The sequence below is a fragment of the Anomaloglossus baeobatrachus genome, chromosome 3, assembly GCF_048569485.1.
Source record: "Anomaloglossus baeobatrachus isolate aAnoBae1 chromosome 3, aAnoBae1.hap1, whole genome shotgun sequence".
In the NCBI taxonomy this organism is placed as follows: domain Eukaryota; kingdom Metazoa; phylum Chordata; class Amphibia; order Anura; family Aromobatidae; genus Anomaloglossus; species Anomaloglossus baeobatrachus.
In genome coordinates, this window is record NC_134355.1 from 140,730,931 (window position 1) to 140,748,571 (window position 17,641).

General features: G+C 44.1%; 1 protein-coding gene across 1 annotated transcript in view; it reads left to right on the forward strand.

The window, feature by feature from the left end:
- Positions 1–16,017: 16,017 nt before the first annotated feature.
- The window catches only part of LOC142295074 (proton-coupled folate transporter-like), a 541,653-nt gene continuing 540,029 nt past the window's right edge, over positions 16,018–17,641 (forward strand). Inside the window, exon 1 of the mRNA XM_075338144.1 lies at positions 16,018–16,233. Within this exon, the coding sequence (XP_075194259.1) occupies positions 16,126–16,233 (108 nt within the window). The 5' untranslated portion in view covers positions 16,018–16,125. The remainder of the gene's footprint in view (positions 16,234–17,641) is intronic.

Below are 17,641 nucleotides of genomic sequence, written 5' to 3' on the forward strand. Positions count from 1 at the left end.
GTCTGATACCACTAAATAAAATTGTGAGTGACTATTTGCCTCCAGAAGTCATGTAATTAGTACATTGCATCCACCTCTGTGTAATTTATTCTCAGTATAACTACATCTTTTCTGTGAAGGCCTCAGAGGTCTGTTTGAGAACATTAGAGATCAAACAGCATCATGATAACCAAGGAACACACCAGATAGGTCAAGGATAAAGTTGTGTAGAAGAAGATGACAGGGTTAAGTTATAAATAAATAGCCCAAGTTATGAACAACTCTGTAATACTATTGTATGTTCTGAGGATTTCGATAGCGTTAGGGCAATGACAACCAGAGACGAGTTCTTGGTACAAGATGTTTATAATATGTAACCACGGTAGGTACAGAACGGAACAAACACAGCAGAACAAACACACGAAATTGTTTCCCGAAACGGAGCGAAGGGAATTCCCGGGGCCACGCACCGGACTCCCCCAGGGAGACCACCAGAGCGAACCCCTATACAGGGACTGTCCGGCAATCACCCCGGAAGGCCTAAATGCGCAGCAGCCGGGACACAAGGGGCAAGTGGTAAAGTCCAGGAGTGTCCGTACGGGATGATAGTCCAGAGTGGTTACAAACCGGAAGGAACCGGGCAGAAGTGCTGAACACAGACGGCAGACGGAGTCCAGGCACAGCTTGAAGAAAACCGGGTATGGTCCAGAGTCGGTCGGTATTCTTTCAGGAGGATCCAAAGGCAATCAGGAATTAGAAGCAGCAAGGCAGGAGCACACAGCAAGCAGTATACTCAGGCACTGGACTAGGCTTAGAGGCGGCCTTTTAAGCAGCTGGACAGGAAGTAGGGCAACAGAACAGTAAACTCCATGTTAACCGAGGGCAAGCTTTTGTCAAAAGAGAACTGGAAAACCCGGAAACCTGACAAACTCACAGATTACTGTTAAATTCCTCTTCCAATAATGAAAGGTGTATTGTACAAGTACAAATAATAATAACATTTATTCATCTAAATAGCACTATTTATTCCGCAGCGCTTTACATACAATGGCAACACTGTCCCTATTGGGGCGCACAATTTAAGTTCCCTATCAGTATATTTTTGGAGTGTGGGAGGAAACCAGAAAATGTGGAGGAAACCCATGCAAACATAGGGAGAACATACAAACTCGTTTCAGATGTTGTCCTTGGTGGGATTTGAACCCAGGACCCCAGCGCTGCAAGATTGCAGTGCTAACCACTGAGCCACCATGCCACAAATCTACCAACATAACTGTCCACTAAAACTGACATCCCAAGCAAGGGAAGCAGCCAAAAGGCTCATGATCACTCTAAAGGAGTTGCAGAGATCCCCAGTTCAGATGGGGGAATCTGACACATGACAACTGTTAGTCATAAACTTTACAAATCTGACTTTTATAGAAAAGTGGCAAGAAGAAAGCTATTTTTGACAGCAATCCATAAGAAGTCCACTTTGCATTTTGTAAAAAGTTATGTATCGGATGCAGCTATACAGATAGCATATGGATAAATGTGCTTTGGTCAGATGAGACCAAAGTAGAATTTTTTTTGGGTAAATGCAAATATCTATGTGTGGCAGAAAACTAATTCTGCATAATACCCTGAAAACACCATGCCCACAGACAAACATAGTGATGGCAGCATAATGCTGTGGAGATGCTTTTCTTCAACTGTGACAGGAAAGTTGGTCAGTGTTGATGAAAAGATATATGGGGTTAAATACAGGCAATCCTGGAGGAAATCCTGTTAGGGGTGGCAAAAGACTTGAGGCTGGGGCATATCTATATCTTCCAAAAGGATAACGACCCTGAGCATACTGCCAGAAATATAGTGGAATGGTTCAGCTCAAAAAATATTTATGTGAATAAATTGCCCAATCAAAGTCCAGACCTAAATCCCACTCAGAATCTCTGGCAACATTTGAAGATTGTAGTTCACAGACACTCTCCATCTAATCTCATTGAGATAGAGGTACTTTACGATGAAAAATGGTCAAAAATTTGCTAGTCACAATTTTCGGATTTTTAGTTTTTTAAATATTTAAAAAATCATGTATAATTTCCTTTATACTTCACAAATATTTGCAACTTAATGTTGGTATATCACATAAAATACCAATAAAATACGCTTAAGTTTGCGGGTACAGTTAGGTTAATCCTAAGCACACAAGAGGACAAAAGGAATTTTAATGCAATAGTGTTTTATTGACTGACTATCTGCAAAGAAAAACGCCTCAACCAGAAATAGTGCAAAAGCCAACGTTTTGGACAAGATTGGCCTTTATCAAGGTTTTGCGTATCCTATATTGGTGAGTAAGACGAATTGGACATCTACAAGTACGTATCTCAAAGGAGGCGTTGTTTTCTTTAGGTATATTGCAATACACAAGGAGGCACGTAGGATAGGTAGAGGGAGAGAGGAGATGCCTTAGCAGTCGGAGAAATGAGGACAGGGTCCCAGGGGCCAGCGGTTGCAGCAGGATAAGGCAGCGGGTGGCACCACCCGCTGCCTTATCTCTTCCTCCATTTCTCACTCCATCTCACTCTCTGTCTCTCCTTCAGAGCTGGATAATTTCCTAAGCACATGGCGCATACTTGCAAGCTCTTTGCTTTAGCGTTTGCAGGTGCTGCCTTGAAGCTTGTTGGTTCCAGCCAGGTTCATTGTCCTTGTCCACCGCTATGATGCTATGGTTTGGGAAAGCACACAGTTTGGACCAACAGCACCAGAGGACTACCCCACTCCATCAAGCAAATGAGACATATGGCTGGGGAGCAGAGCATCCTTGAAGAATGAAAATGAGAAAATACGACTTTAACCCCTTCACAACCTTTGACATATATGTCAAAAGCCATGACCCTTCCTTTGATGGGAGCTTACACAACAAACCTGCATCTTTCCTAGCACAATGGTTGATTTTACCAGCCTTTTTTTTTTTTTTTTTACAAATTGACACATTTTTTTCTACACTTAAATAAAACAAAAAAGTATGTATATATTTGGTATTTCCGTAATCTTACTGACTAGAAGAACCATATTGCCAGCTCAATTTTACCATATAGTATATATTGTAAACAAAACACCAAAAACCCTTTTTTGCAATTTCAATGCACTCTGAATTTTTATCTCAGTTTCCAGTGAATCACATGATAAAATGAATAACGACAAAAATATAGGATTGGAAATTAAATTTATTTTACCTTCTTAAAAAAATTGATAAATTGGAAAATTATAAAATGAAAAGTGTCTTTCAAAAGTACAACTCAAATTGCAAAAAAAAAAGCTCTCATATGGGTATGAGGATGGGCAAATAAAAAAAGGTATGCCTCTTGGAAAAAGGGGAGGAAAAAATTGAAAGTGCAAAAATGGAAAATCGCTAGATCATGAAAGGCTTAATTGTCCAAGAATATGTTTACATCACAGCGGCTAAAAAGTCACTTACTAACACATTACTGAAGTTTGTTTATTGGTACATTTTATCTCTTATTGTTATGTATTGTATAACCATATGCATGCTACTCATGCCTGTTATTTCTTGTGCCTTTATATTATCCTTCTGTTTCTAAAATCCACCAGCATTGGCATAATATATAAAAAAGAAAGGAAATGTTATCTTCAGTTCTTCTGTCAGCTGGCCAGAAGAGCTAAACAGATCTTAGGAATATATATACAGTACAGACCAAAAAGTTTGGACACAGCTTCTCATCTCTAGAACAACTATTAAGAGGAGACTTTGTGCAGCAGGCCTTCATGGTAAAATAGCTGCTAGGAACCCACTGCTAAGGACAGGCAACAAGCAGAAGAGACTTGTTTGGGCTAAATAACACAAGGAATGGACATTAGACCAGTGGAAATCTGTGCTTTGGTCTGATGAGTCCAAATTTGAGATCTTTGGATTCAACCACCGTGTCTTTGTAGAAAAGGTGAACGGATGGACTCTACATGTCTGGTTCCCACCGTGAAGCATGGAGGAGGAGGTGTGACAGTGTGGAAGTGCTTTGCTGGTGACACTGTTGGGAATTTATTAAAAATTGAAGCCATACTGAACCAGCATGCCTACCCAGCATCTTGCAGCGGCGTGCTATTCCATCCAGTTTGCGTTTAGTTGGACCATCATTTATTTTTCAACAGGACAATGACCTTAAACACACCTCCAGGCTGTGTAAGGGCTATTTGACTAAGAAGGAGAGTGATGGGGTGCTACACCAGATGACCTGGCCTCCACAGTCTCCAGACCTGAACCCAATCGAGATGGTTTGGGGTGAGCTGGACTGCAGAGTGAAGGCAAAAGGTCCAACAAGTGCTACGCATTTCTGGGAACTCATTCAAGACTATTGGAAGACCATTTCCGGTGACTACCTCTTGAAGCTCATCAAGAGAATGCCAAGAGTGTGCAAAGTAGTAATCAAAGCAAAAGGTGGCTACTTTGAAGAACCTAGAATATAAGAAATATTTTCAGTTGTTTCACACTTTTCTAAGTATTTCATTCCACATTTTTTAATTCATAGTTTTGATACCCTCAATGGGAATCTACAATTTTTAGAGTCACGAAAATAAAGAAAACTCTTTGAATGAGAAGGTGTGTCCAAACATTTGGTCTGTACTGTATATATATATATATATATACTGGGCCCCGTACTGTATATATATATATATATATATATATATATATATATATATATATATATATATACTGGGCCCCATCCAGAAAACTTAAATATGATGTAGTAAAATATTTTTTTGAATGCAGTGCTACCAATAATGCAAATTATTAAAAAATAAATCCAACTTTGCTCAATAGTTTATAACATATTTACATGGCCTCCTTTATATTGAAATTTTAAAGAAATATTTTTAAAAACATAAAATATTGCTTCAATTTTTCAATTTTAAGCATTGGTTAAGCCATTTCTTAAATGCATTTTGGGTCTGTATGCAATTTTGTATAAATGTTTTATTCCAAGTGGTTTTGAGGCTCTAATTTAAAGTGTAGAAAAAAAAATGCTAAAGAAGCTCATTATGTTCAGGATGTTGGGGTTTTTTTTGTACTAAAAGCACTGCTGACTAAGACACCATAAATCAAAACAACATGTATACAGACTGCTATCAACCGGTTGTTGTGTTTTACTCCAAAATGCAGAGGACTATTCGAGCTAAATGTCACATGTGAAGTTAAACTTACTGACTTTACTATGTGAACTTTTGACTGACCGAGGAAGTTTCTGAACTTCTACAGAGAGTCAGCATTCCGGGAAATGGAAACTGTTGGGAAATGAGCAAGATTCAACTTTTCTCTAATATAATATACCGTATTAGAATTAAAGCCTAAAATGTCAGTACAATTAATTAAAAGCATTAAAACATACCCAATTTAAAGGGAACCTGTCAGGTTCTCTGTGCACGCAAAACCACGAGCAGTTCTTGGTATATATTTATAATTCCTCCCTAACAGTACCTGTATATGCTAGCATATGTAAATATATCTTTAGACAAGGTATTTCTAAAAATCATTTATTATATGCTAATGATATCAATGATTAGTTAGTTCCCCTGACTAGTCTGCTCACATAGCAAGTTTTCACACCCCTCTGGGCATGACACTGTAGTATACAATGCACCGCATGGCCGTGCGTACCTGTGTGACTTGACCATGTACAACGCTAGGTGTAGCCTCAGTGTGCATGATCAGAATTCATCGCACTTCCGGTTATGCGCACTACACCACTTTGAAGCCAGGAGTCCCCCACAGATTTCCCTCACAGAGCGCGTAATTTAAGAGTTCCCCCACTAAGATTGTTGTCAGAGTTCCCTCACAGAAAAAATATTTTAAGAGAGCCCCTACATAGACTGTTATCAGAATTCTCTCTCCGAGGCATACCACCTCAGAAACTGTTTTAAGATCTTTCCACAGAGCCAACATTTTAAGAGTGCCACTACAGAGCCCATTTACAAAATTTCCACAATGAGCCCCATTAAATTAACATAGAATTAAAAAAAATCTTGAATAAGGAGGCGGATGAACAAGGCTTTTTTTAAGAGTACCCCCACAGAGCTTTCATTAAAATCCCCCCCACAGAATACTACCACAGTACCTGGTGCAGAGTGGCCCACAGATATTTATTAAAATTCCCCCACAGACCCTTTTTTGAAAAGTACCTCAATGGAATGTCCTGCAATGTGGCCACACAGACCCTTTATTAAAGTTCCCCCCACACATCCTTTTTAAAGAGCACCCCAAAAAAACCTTACTTAAGATTCTCCCCACTGACCATGTATTAAAATTTGCCCCACAGACCCATTTTTAAGGGTACCCCCACAGAGGCTGGTGCAGAGTGGCCACAGTGACAATTTATTAAAATTCCCCTCACAGAATCTTTTTTAAGAGTACTCCCACAGAGCCCGGGACAGACTGACCACACAGATCCTTTATTAAAACTTCCCGCACAGAGCCTTTTTTTTAACAGTACCCCCACAGAGCCTGGTGCAGAGTGGCCCTACAGCCCCTCTATTAACATTTCTCCAAAACAAACCCTTTATTAAGAGAAGACACAGAGACCCCCAAAGACCATTTTTTAAGAGTATTCTCATAGAGCATTTTCTTCAAATTCCCCCCCACAAGCCTTTTTTAAAATTCCATCCACACACCCTTTTTTAAGAGCACCCCCACAGAACCAGATGCAGAGTGGCCACACAGAGCCTTTATTAAAATTCTTTCCACTAACCCCACAAAGCCTTTATTAAAATTTCCCACAGAGATAGTTTTTTTTTAAGAGTGTCCCCACACAGCCTACTATGGAGTGGCCGCACAGACCCTTTATTAAATTTACCCCATAGACTCTTTTTTAAGAATACCCCCAAAGAACCTTTATTAAAATCCCCCCCCCACTGACTGTATTCAAATTTGCCCCACAGACCCCTTTTAAAAAGTACCCTTACAGAGCCGGGTGCAGAGTGGCCACACAGACCCTTTATTAAGATTCCCCCCAGAGTTTTTTTTTAAGATTACCTCAACAGAGCCTGGTGAAGACTGACCTAACAGACCCTTTATTAAAACTTACTGCACAGAGCCTTTTTTAACAGTACCCCCACAGAGCCTGGCACAGAGTGACCCCACAGCACCTTTATTCCCCAAACCCTTTTTAAGAGTAGGTACGCAGACCTTTTATTAAAATTCCCTCCACAGACCCTTTTTAAAAGTACCCTCCACAGAATGTGGTGCAGCGTGGCCACCCAGACCCTTTAGTAAATTTCACCCCACTGACCATTTTTTAAAAGTACTCCCATAGAGCCTTTTCTTAAAATTCCCCCCACAGATCCTTTTTCAAAATTACCCCCACACACCCTGTTTTACGTGCACCCCCACAGAACTTGATGCAGAGTAGCCACAAAGAGCCTTTATTAATATTCTCCTCACAGACCTTTTCTTAAGAGTACCCCACAGAGCTTTACTAAAATTCCCCCCATAGCCCATTTATTAAAATTCACCCATCAGATGATTTTCTTTTTAAGACTACCCATAGTGGCCATATATCAAAATTCTCCCCACAGACCCTTTTTTAAGTGTACCCCCACAAAACCTCAGAGCCTGGTGTAGAGTGGACACAGAGGATTTTTTTAAGAGTACCGTTATGTTAACCTAAAATTGTCATTTTCTCAATCAGCTTCCCCTCCATATCGTGGTCAGAGAAAAATGGCAGCGCCACCCGTGATCTGGTGTTTATACAGGCTGGGCCATGTGCTGCACCAGACAATCACAGCCATGTCCATACTTGATATGGTTGTGATGGCTGTGGAAGTGCACACAGCCAAAATGCTTGTTGATTGGCTGCACTGCAGTCTTTCAATAAGCTTTATTCAGCATTGAACTACAAACTCTGGTACGGATTACCGAGAGAAATCCGTGTTCACATTTGACCACTGGATGCTAGGTTTCCAGTATGAACCCTGAACTTTACGGTTCGAGTTCACTCATCACTAATCACAAGATTTAATATGTGGAGGAACACGGCATTTATGTAGAACTAGCTGTAGTACCTGGGCGTTGCCTGGGATAGTAATTGTCTCTTTGTCTCTCTTCCAGTCTGTCTGTCTGTGTCTGTCTGTCTATCGCTTTCTGTCTGTGTGTCTGTCTCTGTCAGTGTGTCTGTATCTTTCCCTGTCTGTCTGTCTGTGTCTATCTCTCTGTCTGTCTCTGTATCAGTCTCTCTGTCTGTCTCTCTAGCTCTGTGTCTGTCTATCTCATTCCAGGTCTGTCTTTTTCCCACTCTGTCTCTTTTACCCCTCTGTCTCTTGTCTCCCTCTGTCTCTTTCCCGCCCTATGTCTCTTTCCCCCTCTGTCTCTTTTATCCTCTGTCTCTTTCCCCCTCTATCTCATTCTCCCTCTGCCTCTTTCCCCTCTGTTTCTTTCCCCTTTGTCTATTTCCCCCTCTGTCTATTTCCCCCTCTGTCTCTTTCCCCCTCTGTCTCTTTTCCCCTCTGTCTCTTTTATCCCTCTGTCTATTTCACCCTCTGTCTCTTTCCCCCTCTGTCTCTTTGACTGTCTTCTCTCTCTCTGTCTCTTTCCTAGTCTCTGTCTGTTCTTATGTCTGTCTCTTTCTGTCTCTCTCAATCCGTCTCTCCACCGACATCTTATTACCTCACACATAAGCTTCTTATACTAACAATTTATTTGGCTCCTATAACAACTAATCACAGCTCCTATTAATAAGCTGTTGCTCCTATCTCCATTAACTTTATTGGAGACAGGATTTTTGGAGAGTAACTGTAAAGCGCGGGGTTAAATTTTCCTGTCAAAACATAGTCTATGACGTTCCCTGAGTCACATGGTGTTACGGGGGGCTGTCTGATAATAACGTAAAGGAGTATCAGACAGTCAGGGTCCACCGTGCAAAGACTTTGCTGCAGACTATGGCAGAGAGCAATACCTCTGTTAACTCACAGAAGGATATAATAAGTAAGTAAAGCAATTCCTCCCTTACTTGGAGGGTGTGTGGAATGATCTCTGTTAATAATCACAGAGACAAAGGCAATGTGTGCGAAATGGCACCTACCTAGGTCCGCTCTTCTAGTGGTGCAAAAGAGACGAACAGCAGCGTAAGCCGCACAAAGCTCCTACCTGCGTTCGCTCCACTAGTGTGCGAGGACACGAACCACTAGATATGGCACCTGCCTAGGTCCGCTCTTCTAGTGGTGCAAAAGAGACAAACAGCAGCGTAAGCCGCACAAAGCTCCTACCTCTGTTCGCTCCCCTAGTGTGCGAGGATACGAACAACTGCCAGACGCAGTATAAGGAACGTTACCCTAGTGGCAACGTCCACCTACGAGTCAAATCACAAGGCCCAGCCAGACCATGTGCCTCAGGCACCTGCCTATGTCCGCTCCCCTAAGAGGTAAGGATACGGACAGCAGCCGAAGCTGTAAGGTATAAGAACGCTAGCCTGCCGGTAGCGCTCACCTAGCATAGACAGAGGAATGCCTAGAGGAACGTGCACAGGGCGTCTACCCTCATGCATGAACCAAGAGGACTGAGCGCCATGCGGCGTGTGTCAGAGTCTTATATAGACTCTGTGCCTCATCCAAGATGGAGGACACCAGAGCCAATCCGCTGCCAGAACGACAAGAGTGACGTCATTCTGGCCTATCACCGAGCAAGGCGTCACAAGCACATGACCAGCGACCAATCGGCATAGAAGGTGTCAGAGACAAGTGACCTCGTGTCAGCGATGATGTCACCCGCACATGTGCAATGGCTCCAAGATAGGACTTAGTCTCCAGCGCTCGCACATGTGCAGTAGCAAGAAATCTGGACTTAGTCTCCAGCGCTCGCACATGTGCAGTAGCAAGAAATCTGGACTTAGTCTCCAGCGCTCGCACATGTGCAGTAGCAAGAAATCTGGACATAGTCTCCAGTGCTCGCAGCAACCGTAACAGTACCTCCCCCTCAAGGGCCCCCCTCCCAGCGACGCAGGTAATCGGCAACTAAGTCGGGAGCATGGACAGCCTCCTCAGGCTCCCAAGAGCGATGTTCCGGGCCATAACCCTCCCAATCTATCAAGAAGAACCTGCGCCCTCTAACCATCTTAGAACCAACTATGGCTCGTACCTCATAGCTAGAGCGAGAGGAATCAGAGGCAGGAGAGTGCACTTCACGAGCGTGAGGTAAAATAGCCGGCTTTAGCAGTGAGACATGGAATTTGTCATGAATCCTAAGATGGACGGGTAACTTCAATTGGTAGACTACAGGATTTACCTGTCGAAGAACCTCATAAGGACCCAGGAAGCGAGGAGCAAATTTGACAGAGCTCACTCTAAGTCTCACGTGTCTTGCAGAGAGCCACACAAAGTCCCCTGGAGAAAAGACAGGAGCCGGGCGACGAAACCGATCGGACACTGTCTTCATACGGTCCTTAGCTGCTTGGATCGACTCTTGAGTCCGATCCCAAACCTCTCTGGCATTAGTTGCCCAGTCGGCCACAAGAGGAGGAGGTGCAGCAGCGGGAAACGGTACCGGTACCCTAGGGTGTTGCCCATTATTGCGTACAAACGGTGTCTGCCCAGTGGCCTCAGCCAGCGAATTGTTAAGGGCAAATTCTGCCCAGGGTAGGAGGGAGGACCAGTTATCGTGGTTCTCAGCAACAAAGTGTCGAAGGTATATAATCATAGATTGATTGGTACGCTCAACCAAACCATTGGTCTCCGGATGGTATGCCGAAGAGAGATTCAACTCAATTTGCAGAAGGCTACAAAGATCTCGCCAGAAACGGGAAGTAAATTGCGGGCCTCTATCACAAATGATACGATCTGGCATCCCGTGAAGCCTAAAGACATGCTTGAGGAATAGTTTGGCTAGTACCCTGGAAGATGGGATTCTTGATAACGGTACGAGATGAACCATCCGGGAGAAATGGTCCGTAATGACCCACACAAATCTATGTCCCTGTGAACATGGAAGATCACCCACAAAGTCCATGCCTACCACCTCCCATGGTCTATCTGGCACTAGTAAAGGATGCAAGAGCCCAGCCGGTCTCTGCCGTGATGGACGGTTGCGAGCACACGAGTAGCAGGAACCGACATATCTCTTGACGTGGCTGGCTAAGTGTGGCCACCAATACCACCTCTCCAGTAACTCTCGTGTCCGCCTAATACCAAAATGCCCACCCACCTTTGAGGTGTGGGCCCATGACAGTATATCATTCTGTCGATCAGGCGGAACAAAGGTCTTGCCCGGTGGGATTTGGTCTAACGTCACAGGGGAGAGCGTATGAAAAACCCTGGAGGGAAGGATAAGACGAGGTTCGTCAATCTCTTCCTGGGTAGAAAGCATAGAGCGAGACAGGGCGTCTGCCTTGTTATTCTTACTCCCAGACAGATAGTTGATGGAGAAGTGAAAGCGGGAGAAAAACAAGGACCAGCGGGCTTGGCGAGGATTCAGACGCTGAGCGGTTTGTAAGTACGTCAGATTCTTATGGTCTGTATAGACCTGGAAAGGATGTTTCGCTCCTTCCAGCAAGTGACGCCACTCCTCCAAGGCTAATCTCAAGGCGAGCAGTTCCCTATCCCCAATGGTATAGTTTCTCTCTGCCGGTGAAAAGGTTTTCGCAAAGAAGAAACACGGCCTTTTTCTACCTGCACCGTTCTTTTGATACAAGACCGCACCAGCACCCACTGAAGAGGCATCAACCTCTAAGAGGAAGGGCTTACTCTCATCGGGTCTTTGAAGAACGGGAGCAGTTGAAAAGTGTCTTTTTACTGCCTCAAAAGCCTGAGATGTTTCAGTAGACCAGGCTTTGGGATTAGCACCTTTCTTAGTCAAGGCCACCAAAGGGGCCACCAAAGTAGAAAAATGGGGTATGAACTGCCTGTAATAATTTATGAATCCTAAGAAGCGTTGCACCGCCCTCAAGGAATGAGGTTCGGACCATTGCAGGACAGCAGAGAGCTTCGCAGGATCCATAGCCAGGCCCTCTTGTGAGATAATGTAACCCAAAAAAGGCAATGAGGACTGCTCGAATACACATTTCTCGAGTTTAGCAAACAATGAGTGCTCCCTTAAACGGGAAAGGACACGAACGACATCCTGACGATGAGTCTCCAGATCAGGAGAAAAAATCAGGATGTCGTCCAGATACACCACTACTGAGGATAACAGTAAATCCCTGAACACATCGTTTACGAAGTCCTGAAATACTGCGGGTGCATTACATAATCCAAAAGGCATGACGAGGTATTCATAGTGACCGTCTCGGGTGTTAAAAGCGGTCTTCCATTCGTCACCCTTTCGAATTCGTACCAAGTTATACGCACCCCACAGATCCAACTTTGTAAAAACTTGAGCTCCTCTCAGTCTGTCAAAGAGCTCCGAAATTAAAGGTAATGGGTATTTGTTCTTTATTGTGATTGCGTTGAGACCCCTGTAATCTATGCAGGGACGCAAATCACCCTCTTTCTTCCGAACAAAGAAAAACCCAGCTCCCGCGGGAGAGACAGACTTACGAATGAACCCCTTCTCTAAACTCTCTCTTATATAGGTCGACATGGCCTCCGACTCAGGTATCGACAGGGGGTAAACCCTGCCTTTAGGTGGAACCGAACCTTGGATAAGGTCTATGGCACAGTCATACGGCCTATGGGGTGGAAGAACCTCAGCACCCTGTTTGGAGAACACGTCAGCGAAATCCAGATAGGGTGTAGGTATGGGAGAGAGATCAGTAGATGCAACCGCAATGACCTTAGGTGGTAAGGGAAGACATCGGGACTGACATTTCGAACCCCAACTAATAATGCTGTCAGACTCCCAGTCAATGTGAGGAGCAAGAGTCCGAAGCCATGGGAGACCCAGAAGGACGTCGTCTATACCCTCAGGCAAAACAAGAAAAGAAATCTCCTCTATGTGACCCTGAAACAGGGAAAGGCGCAAGGGAACTGTCCTCAATGTAATGGAGTCAGACAACATAGTTCCATTAACAACACGGACAGGAATAGGCGCCTCTAACATGATAGAGGGAATATTGTGTCCCTTTACAAATCCTGAGGACACAAAAGTCCCGTCAGCTCCGGAATCCACAAAAGCCATAATAGGCCATGTATTCTCAGATAACGAGAGCTGACCTGGGATACAACACTTAGAGGGTGCAGAAGACGTCTCTAGTAACCCCCCTCTAATGGTTACTAGGCCAGGGAGTTTCCCTGACGACTAGGACACTTGTTGGCATAGTGCCCAGCCTGACGACATACGTAACATATAGGAGGACCAGACTTGCGTAGTCTGGAGGATGTATGACCTAACTCCATAGGAGTGGGAGATGTTTCAGATGCTGAGGAAGATGGTAGTGGACCCTCAACAACTGGAATAGCCCGAGGCTTAGGGCGTGAGGAAGAGACCTCCAGTCTACGTTCCTTATGGCGTACATCGATCCTCGTTGCTACTGTGATCAAGTCCTCCAGAGAAGCAGAGACCTCACGAGTAGCAAGAGCATCCTTGACATAGCCTGCCAACCCTCTCCAGAAGATAGGAATCAACACCTTCTCTGGCCAATCTAGTTCTGCCACCAGAGTTCTAAAAGCAATGGCATAAGAACTAGTGGATAACGAACCCTGAGATAGATCTAACAGTCTCAGGGCCGCATCATGGGTAACCTGCGGACCCATGAATACCGCCTTAAGAGCATCAAGAAAGTCTTGATGTCTCAGAGTAACCACATCAGAGCGCTCCCATAGGGGAGTCGCCCATTCTAAGGCTTTGTCCTGAAGTAAGGAGATGATAAAGCCTACTCTAGACCTCTCCGTAGAGAAGCGAGAAGAGTTGACCTCTAGGTGTATCTGACACTGACTAATGAAACCACGACATGATCTGGCATCGCCAGAATATCTGTTTGGCAGAGCAAGTCGAGGATCATGTGCAGCTGTCACCATGGTCTGAGGTTTATCCTCTATACTCTTGAGCCGTGACTCAAGTACTTGTATGTAATGGTGTAACTGCTGATATTCTGCCATAACTGCCAGACCCTTGGCTCAGTCCTAATGTTACGGGGGGCTGTCTGATAATAACGTAAAGGAGTATCAGACAGTCAGGGTCCACCGTGCAAAGACTTTGCTGCAGACTATGGCAGAGAGCAATACCTCTGTTAACTCACAGAAGGATATAATAAGTAAGTAAAGCAATTCCTCCCTTACTTGGAGGGTGTGTGGAATGATCTCTGTTAATAATCACAGAGACAAAGGCAATGTGTGCGAAATGGCACCTACCTAGGTCCGCTCTTCTAGTGGTGCAAAAGAGACGAACAGCAGCGTAAGCCGCACAAAGCTCCTACCTGCGTTCGCTCCACTAGTGTGCGAGGACACGAACCACTAGATATGGCACCTGCCTAGGTCCGCTCTTCTAGTGGTGCAAAAGAGACGAACAGCAGCGTAAGCCGCACAAAGCTCCTACCTCTGTTCGCTCCCCTAGTGTGCGAGGATACGAACAACTGCCAGACGCAGTATAAGGAACGTTACCCTAGCGGCAACGTCCACCTACGAGTCGAATCACAAGGCCCAGCCAGACCATGTGCCTCAGGCACCTGCCTATGTCCGCTCCCCTAAGAGGTAAGGATACGGACAGCAGCCGAAGCTGTAAGGTATAAGAACGCTACCCTGCCGGTAGCGCTCACCTAGCATAGACAGAGGAATGCCTAGAGGAATGTGCACAGGGCGTCTACCCTCATGCATGAACCAAGAGGACTGAGCGCCATGCGGCGTGTGTCAGGGTCTTATATAGACTCTGTGCCTCATCCAAGATGGAGGACACCAGAGCCAATCCGCTGCCAGAACGACAAGAGTGACGTCATGCTGGCCTATCACCGAGCAAGGCGTCACAAGCACATGACCAGCGACCAATCGGCATAGAAGGTGTCAGAGACATGTGACCTCGTGTCAGCGATGATGTCACCCTCACATGTGCAATGGCTCCAAGATAGGACTTAGTCTCCAGCGCTCGCACATGTGCAGTAGCAAGAAATCTGGACTTAGTCTCCAGCGCTCGCACATGTGCAGTAGCAAGAAATCTGGACATAGTCTCCAGTGCTCGCAGCAACCGTAACACATGGGGTGTTTGTGCATAATTTTGTGATTGTAAATGCGATGGTGCGGATTCCTTTAGCGGTCATACACACATACATACATACATACACACACACACATACACTCAGCTTTATTTATTAGATTAGGTCTCACTTTAGCACCATGAGATGTTAAAGGGAACCTGTCAGGTGCAATATGCACCCAGAACCACGAGCAGTTCTGGGTGCATATTGCTAATCCCTGCCTACACTAGCATAGATAAAGAGATCTTAGAAAAGGTATTTCTAAAGATTTTTTACAGTATGCTAATGAGCAAGGGCACTAGCCCCCTGGGCGTTACTTCCCTGGCCAGTCGCTCCCATTAGCATGTTAGTGCACCCCTGTGGGTGTGCTAACATAGTAATGAATGTACAGCGTCATAGGATGATATCCCCGCCGTCATCGCGTTCCACATTGGATTTTGGCTCAATGCTCATGGCCTCGGAGTTTGGAGCTAGGACGTGTACACCCCGCTTCATAGTGCGCATGATCCCAGAACTGCTCAAGGTTCTGGGTACATACTGGACCTGACAGGTTCCCTTTAACTACAGCATTAGTTACTTCCCATTCAAATCAATTGGCTGTCCATGTAATATGCTGTAACTGAGAAATCTCTAATAGGGAGTTTTTAATTACTTCTTCAAAATCAAACAAATGTTTTATACATCTGTACAATGCTAAGAGTATGAATGCGTGTTAAAAGATCCAGTGAGAAAGACAAGTGAAACTGATAAAAGCTGGTTTCACTCTTTGACCTCACATAAAAGTAAAGTGTAGGAGGAAGTTACTATTTCCGTGTCATACTTTCACGTGCATTGCCAGAGAAACATTGCAGCAACTCAAGGCTGTACTATAACTTTAGTATTAAATACAGATATAATGTGCAGTAGAATCTGAATAATACATATAATATTGTTCCTTATATAGCTTTTTATGCCTTTTCCAAGGAGAAATACTCTGCACTTAGCTCGGTTTTATTCTTAGACTGTTAATATTTCTATACACTTAAAAGTTCCTTAGCAGCAGACAATGTGTCACCGCTTACGATCAATAATCACAGTGGAGCCAGTGATTTTTCTCTTTATGACGGGAATTTTTCTCCAAACACCAGCCTTTCAGCAGCTAATATTAACTAAGGTAAGATGTTTCCTGCCTTTTACACTATTTGTGGATACAAGGTTATGTACAGAATATAATTTGATGTTATTTTATACTGCATAACTGTTTGCTTATATTATAACTGCCACATTTTAAAAATGTATTTATTTGAGACTTGTTTACATTTTTTACATTATGCACATCTCTACGATTGTTAATGCAGTGTTAATGCATTTCAATGGAAGGAGTTATACTTTCAAATTTACATAGTTACATAGTTACATATTTGTGGTAGGGCATTCCACAATCTGACTCCTCTAACTGTAAAAGAACCCTTCCCTATTTATCTGCTATAATTACCATTCTTCCATCTGCAGTGAATGCCCCCGGGTCTTTTGTATTGTCTTTGGAAGGAATAAGTCATGTGCCAGTCCTTTATATTGACCACACATGTATTAATACATATAAATGGCATCTCCTCTGAGACATCTTTTTCTAAGCTAATCAAATCTAAAGCGGGCTTTATACGCTACGATATATCTAACGAGATGTCGGCGGGGTCACGTCGTAAGTGACGCACATCCGGCATCGTTAGTGATATCGTAGCTTGTGACAGCTATGAACGAACAGAAATACTCACCTTCTCGTTCATCGTTGACACGTCGCCCATTTTCTAAAAATCGAACGTCCTGTTGTTCATTGTTCCTGAGGCAGCACACATTGCTCCGTGTGACACCCCGGGAACGATGAACTGCAGCTTACCTGCGTCCCGCCGGCAATGCTGAAGGAAGGAGGTGGGCGGGACGTTTACGTCCCGCTCATCTTCGCCCCTCCGCTTCTATTGGCCGGCCACTGTGTGACATCGCTGTGACGCCAAACGTCCCTCCCCCTTCAGGAAGTGGATGTCCACCGCCCACAGCAAGGTTGTTTGAAAGATAAGTGCGTGTGACAGGGGGTTACAACATTGTGCGACACGGGCAACAAATTGCTTGTGCTGCACAAACGATGGGGGCAGGTGCGATCGCAAATGCGATCGCACGAGCAATCGACACATGTAAAGCAGCCTTTACTTTTTTCAACCAACCTCTCATCATATGGGAGGCTTACCAACCCTTGTAATACTCTAGTTAAACTGACTCTTACTTCTGAATAATCTTTCTTAAAATTTGGAGCCCAAAATGGGATTTTATATCCCAGATTTGGTTTTACAAGTGATTTATAGAGGGGGTTGTTACGTTGGAATCATGGGATCTAATCTCTCTTTTTATACACACTAACATATTGTTTGCTTTAGCAGCTGCTGCTTGACATTGAGTGCTGCTGCTCAGCTTACTTATAACCAGAATACCCAAGTCCTTCTCCTGTTCTGTAGTCCCGAGTTTACTTTCATTTAATGTAATGCAGCAATAGGATTACTCTGTCCTAGGTGCATTACATCTGCCCATTT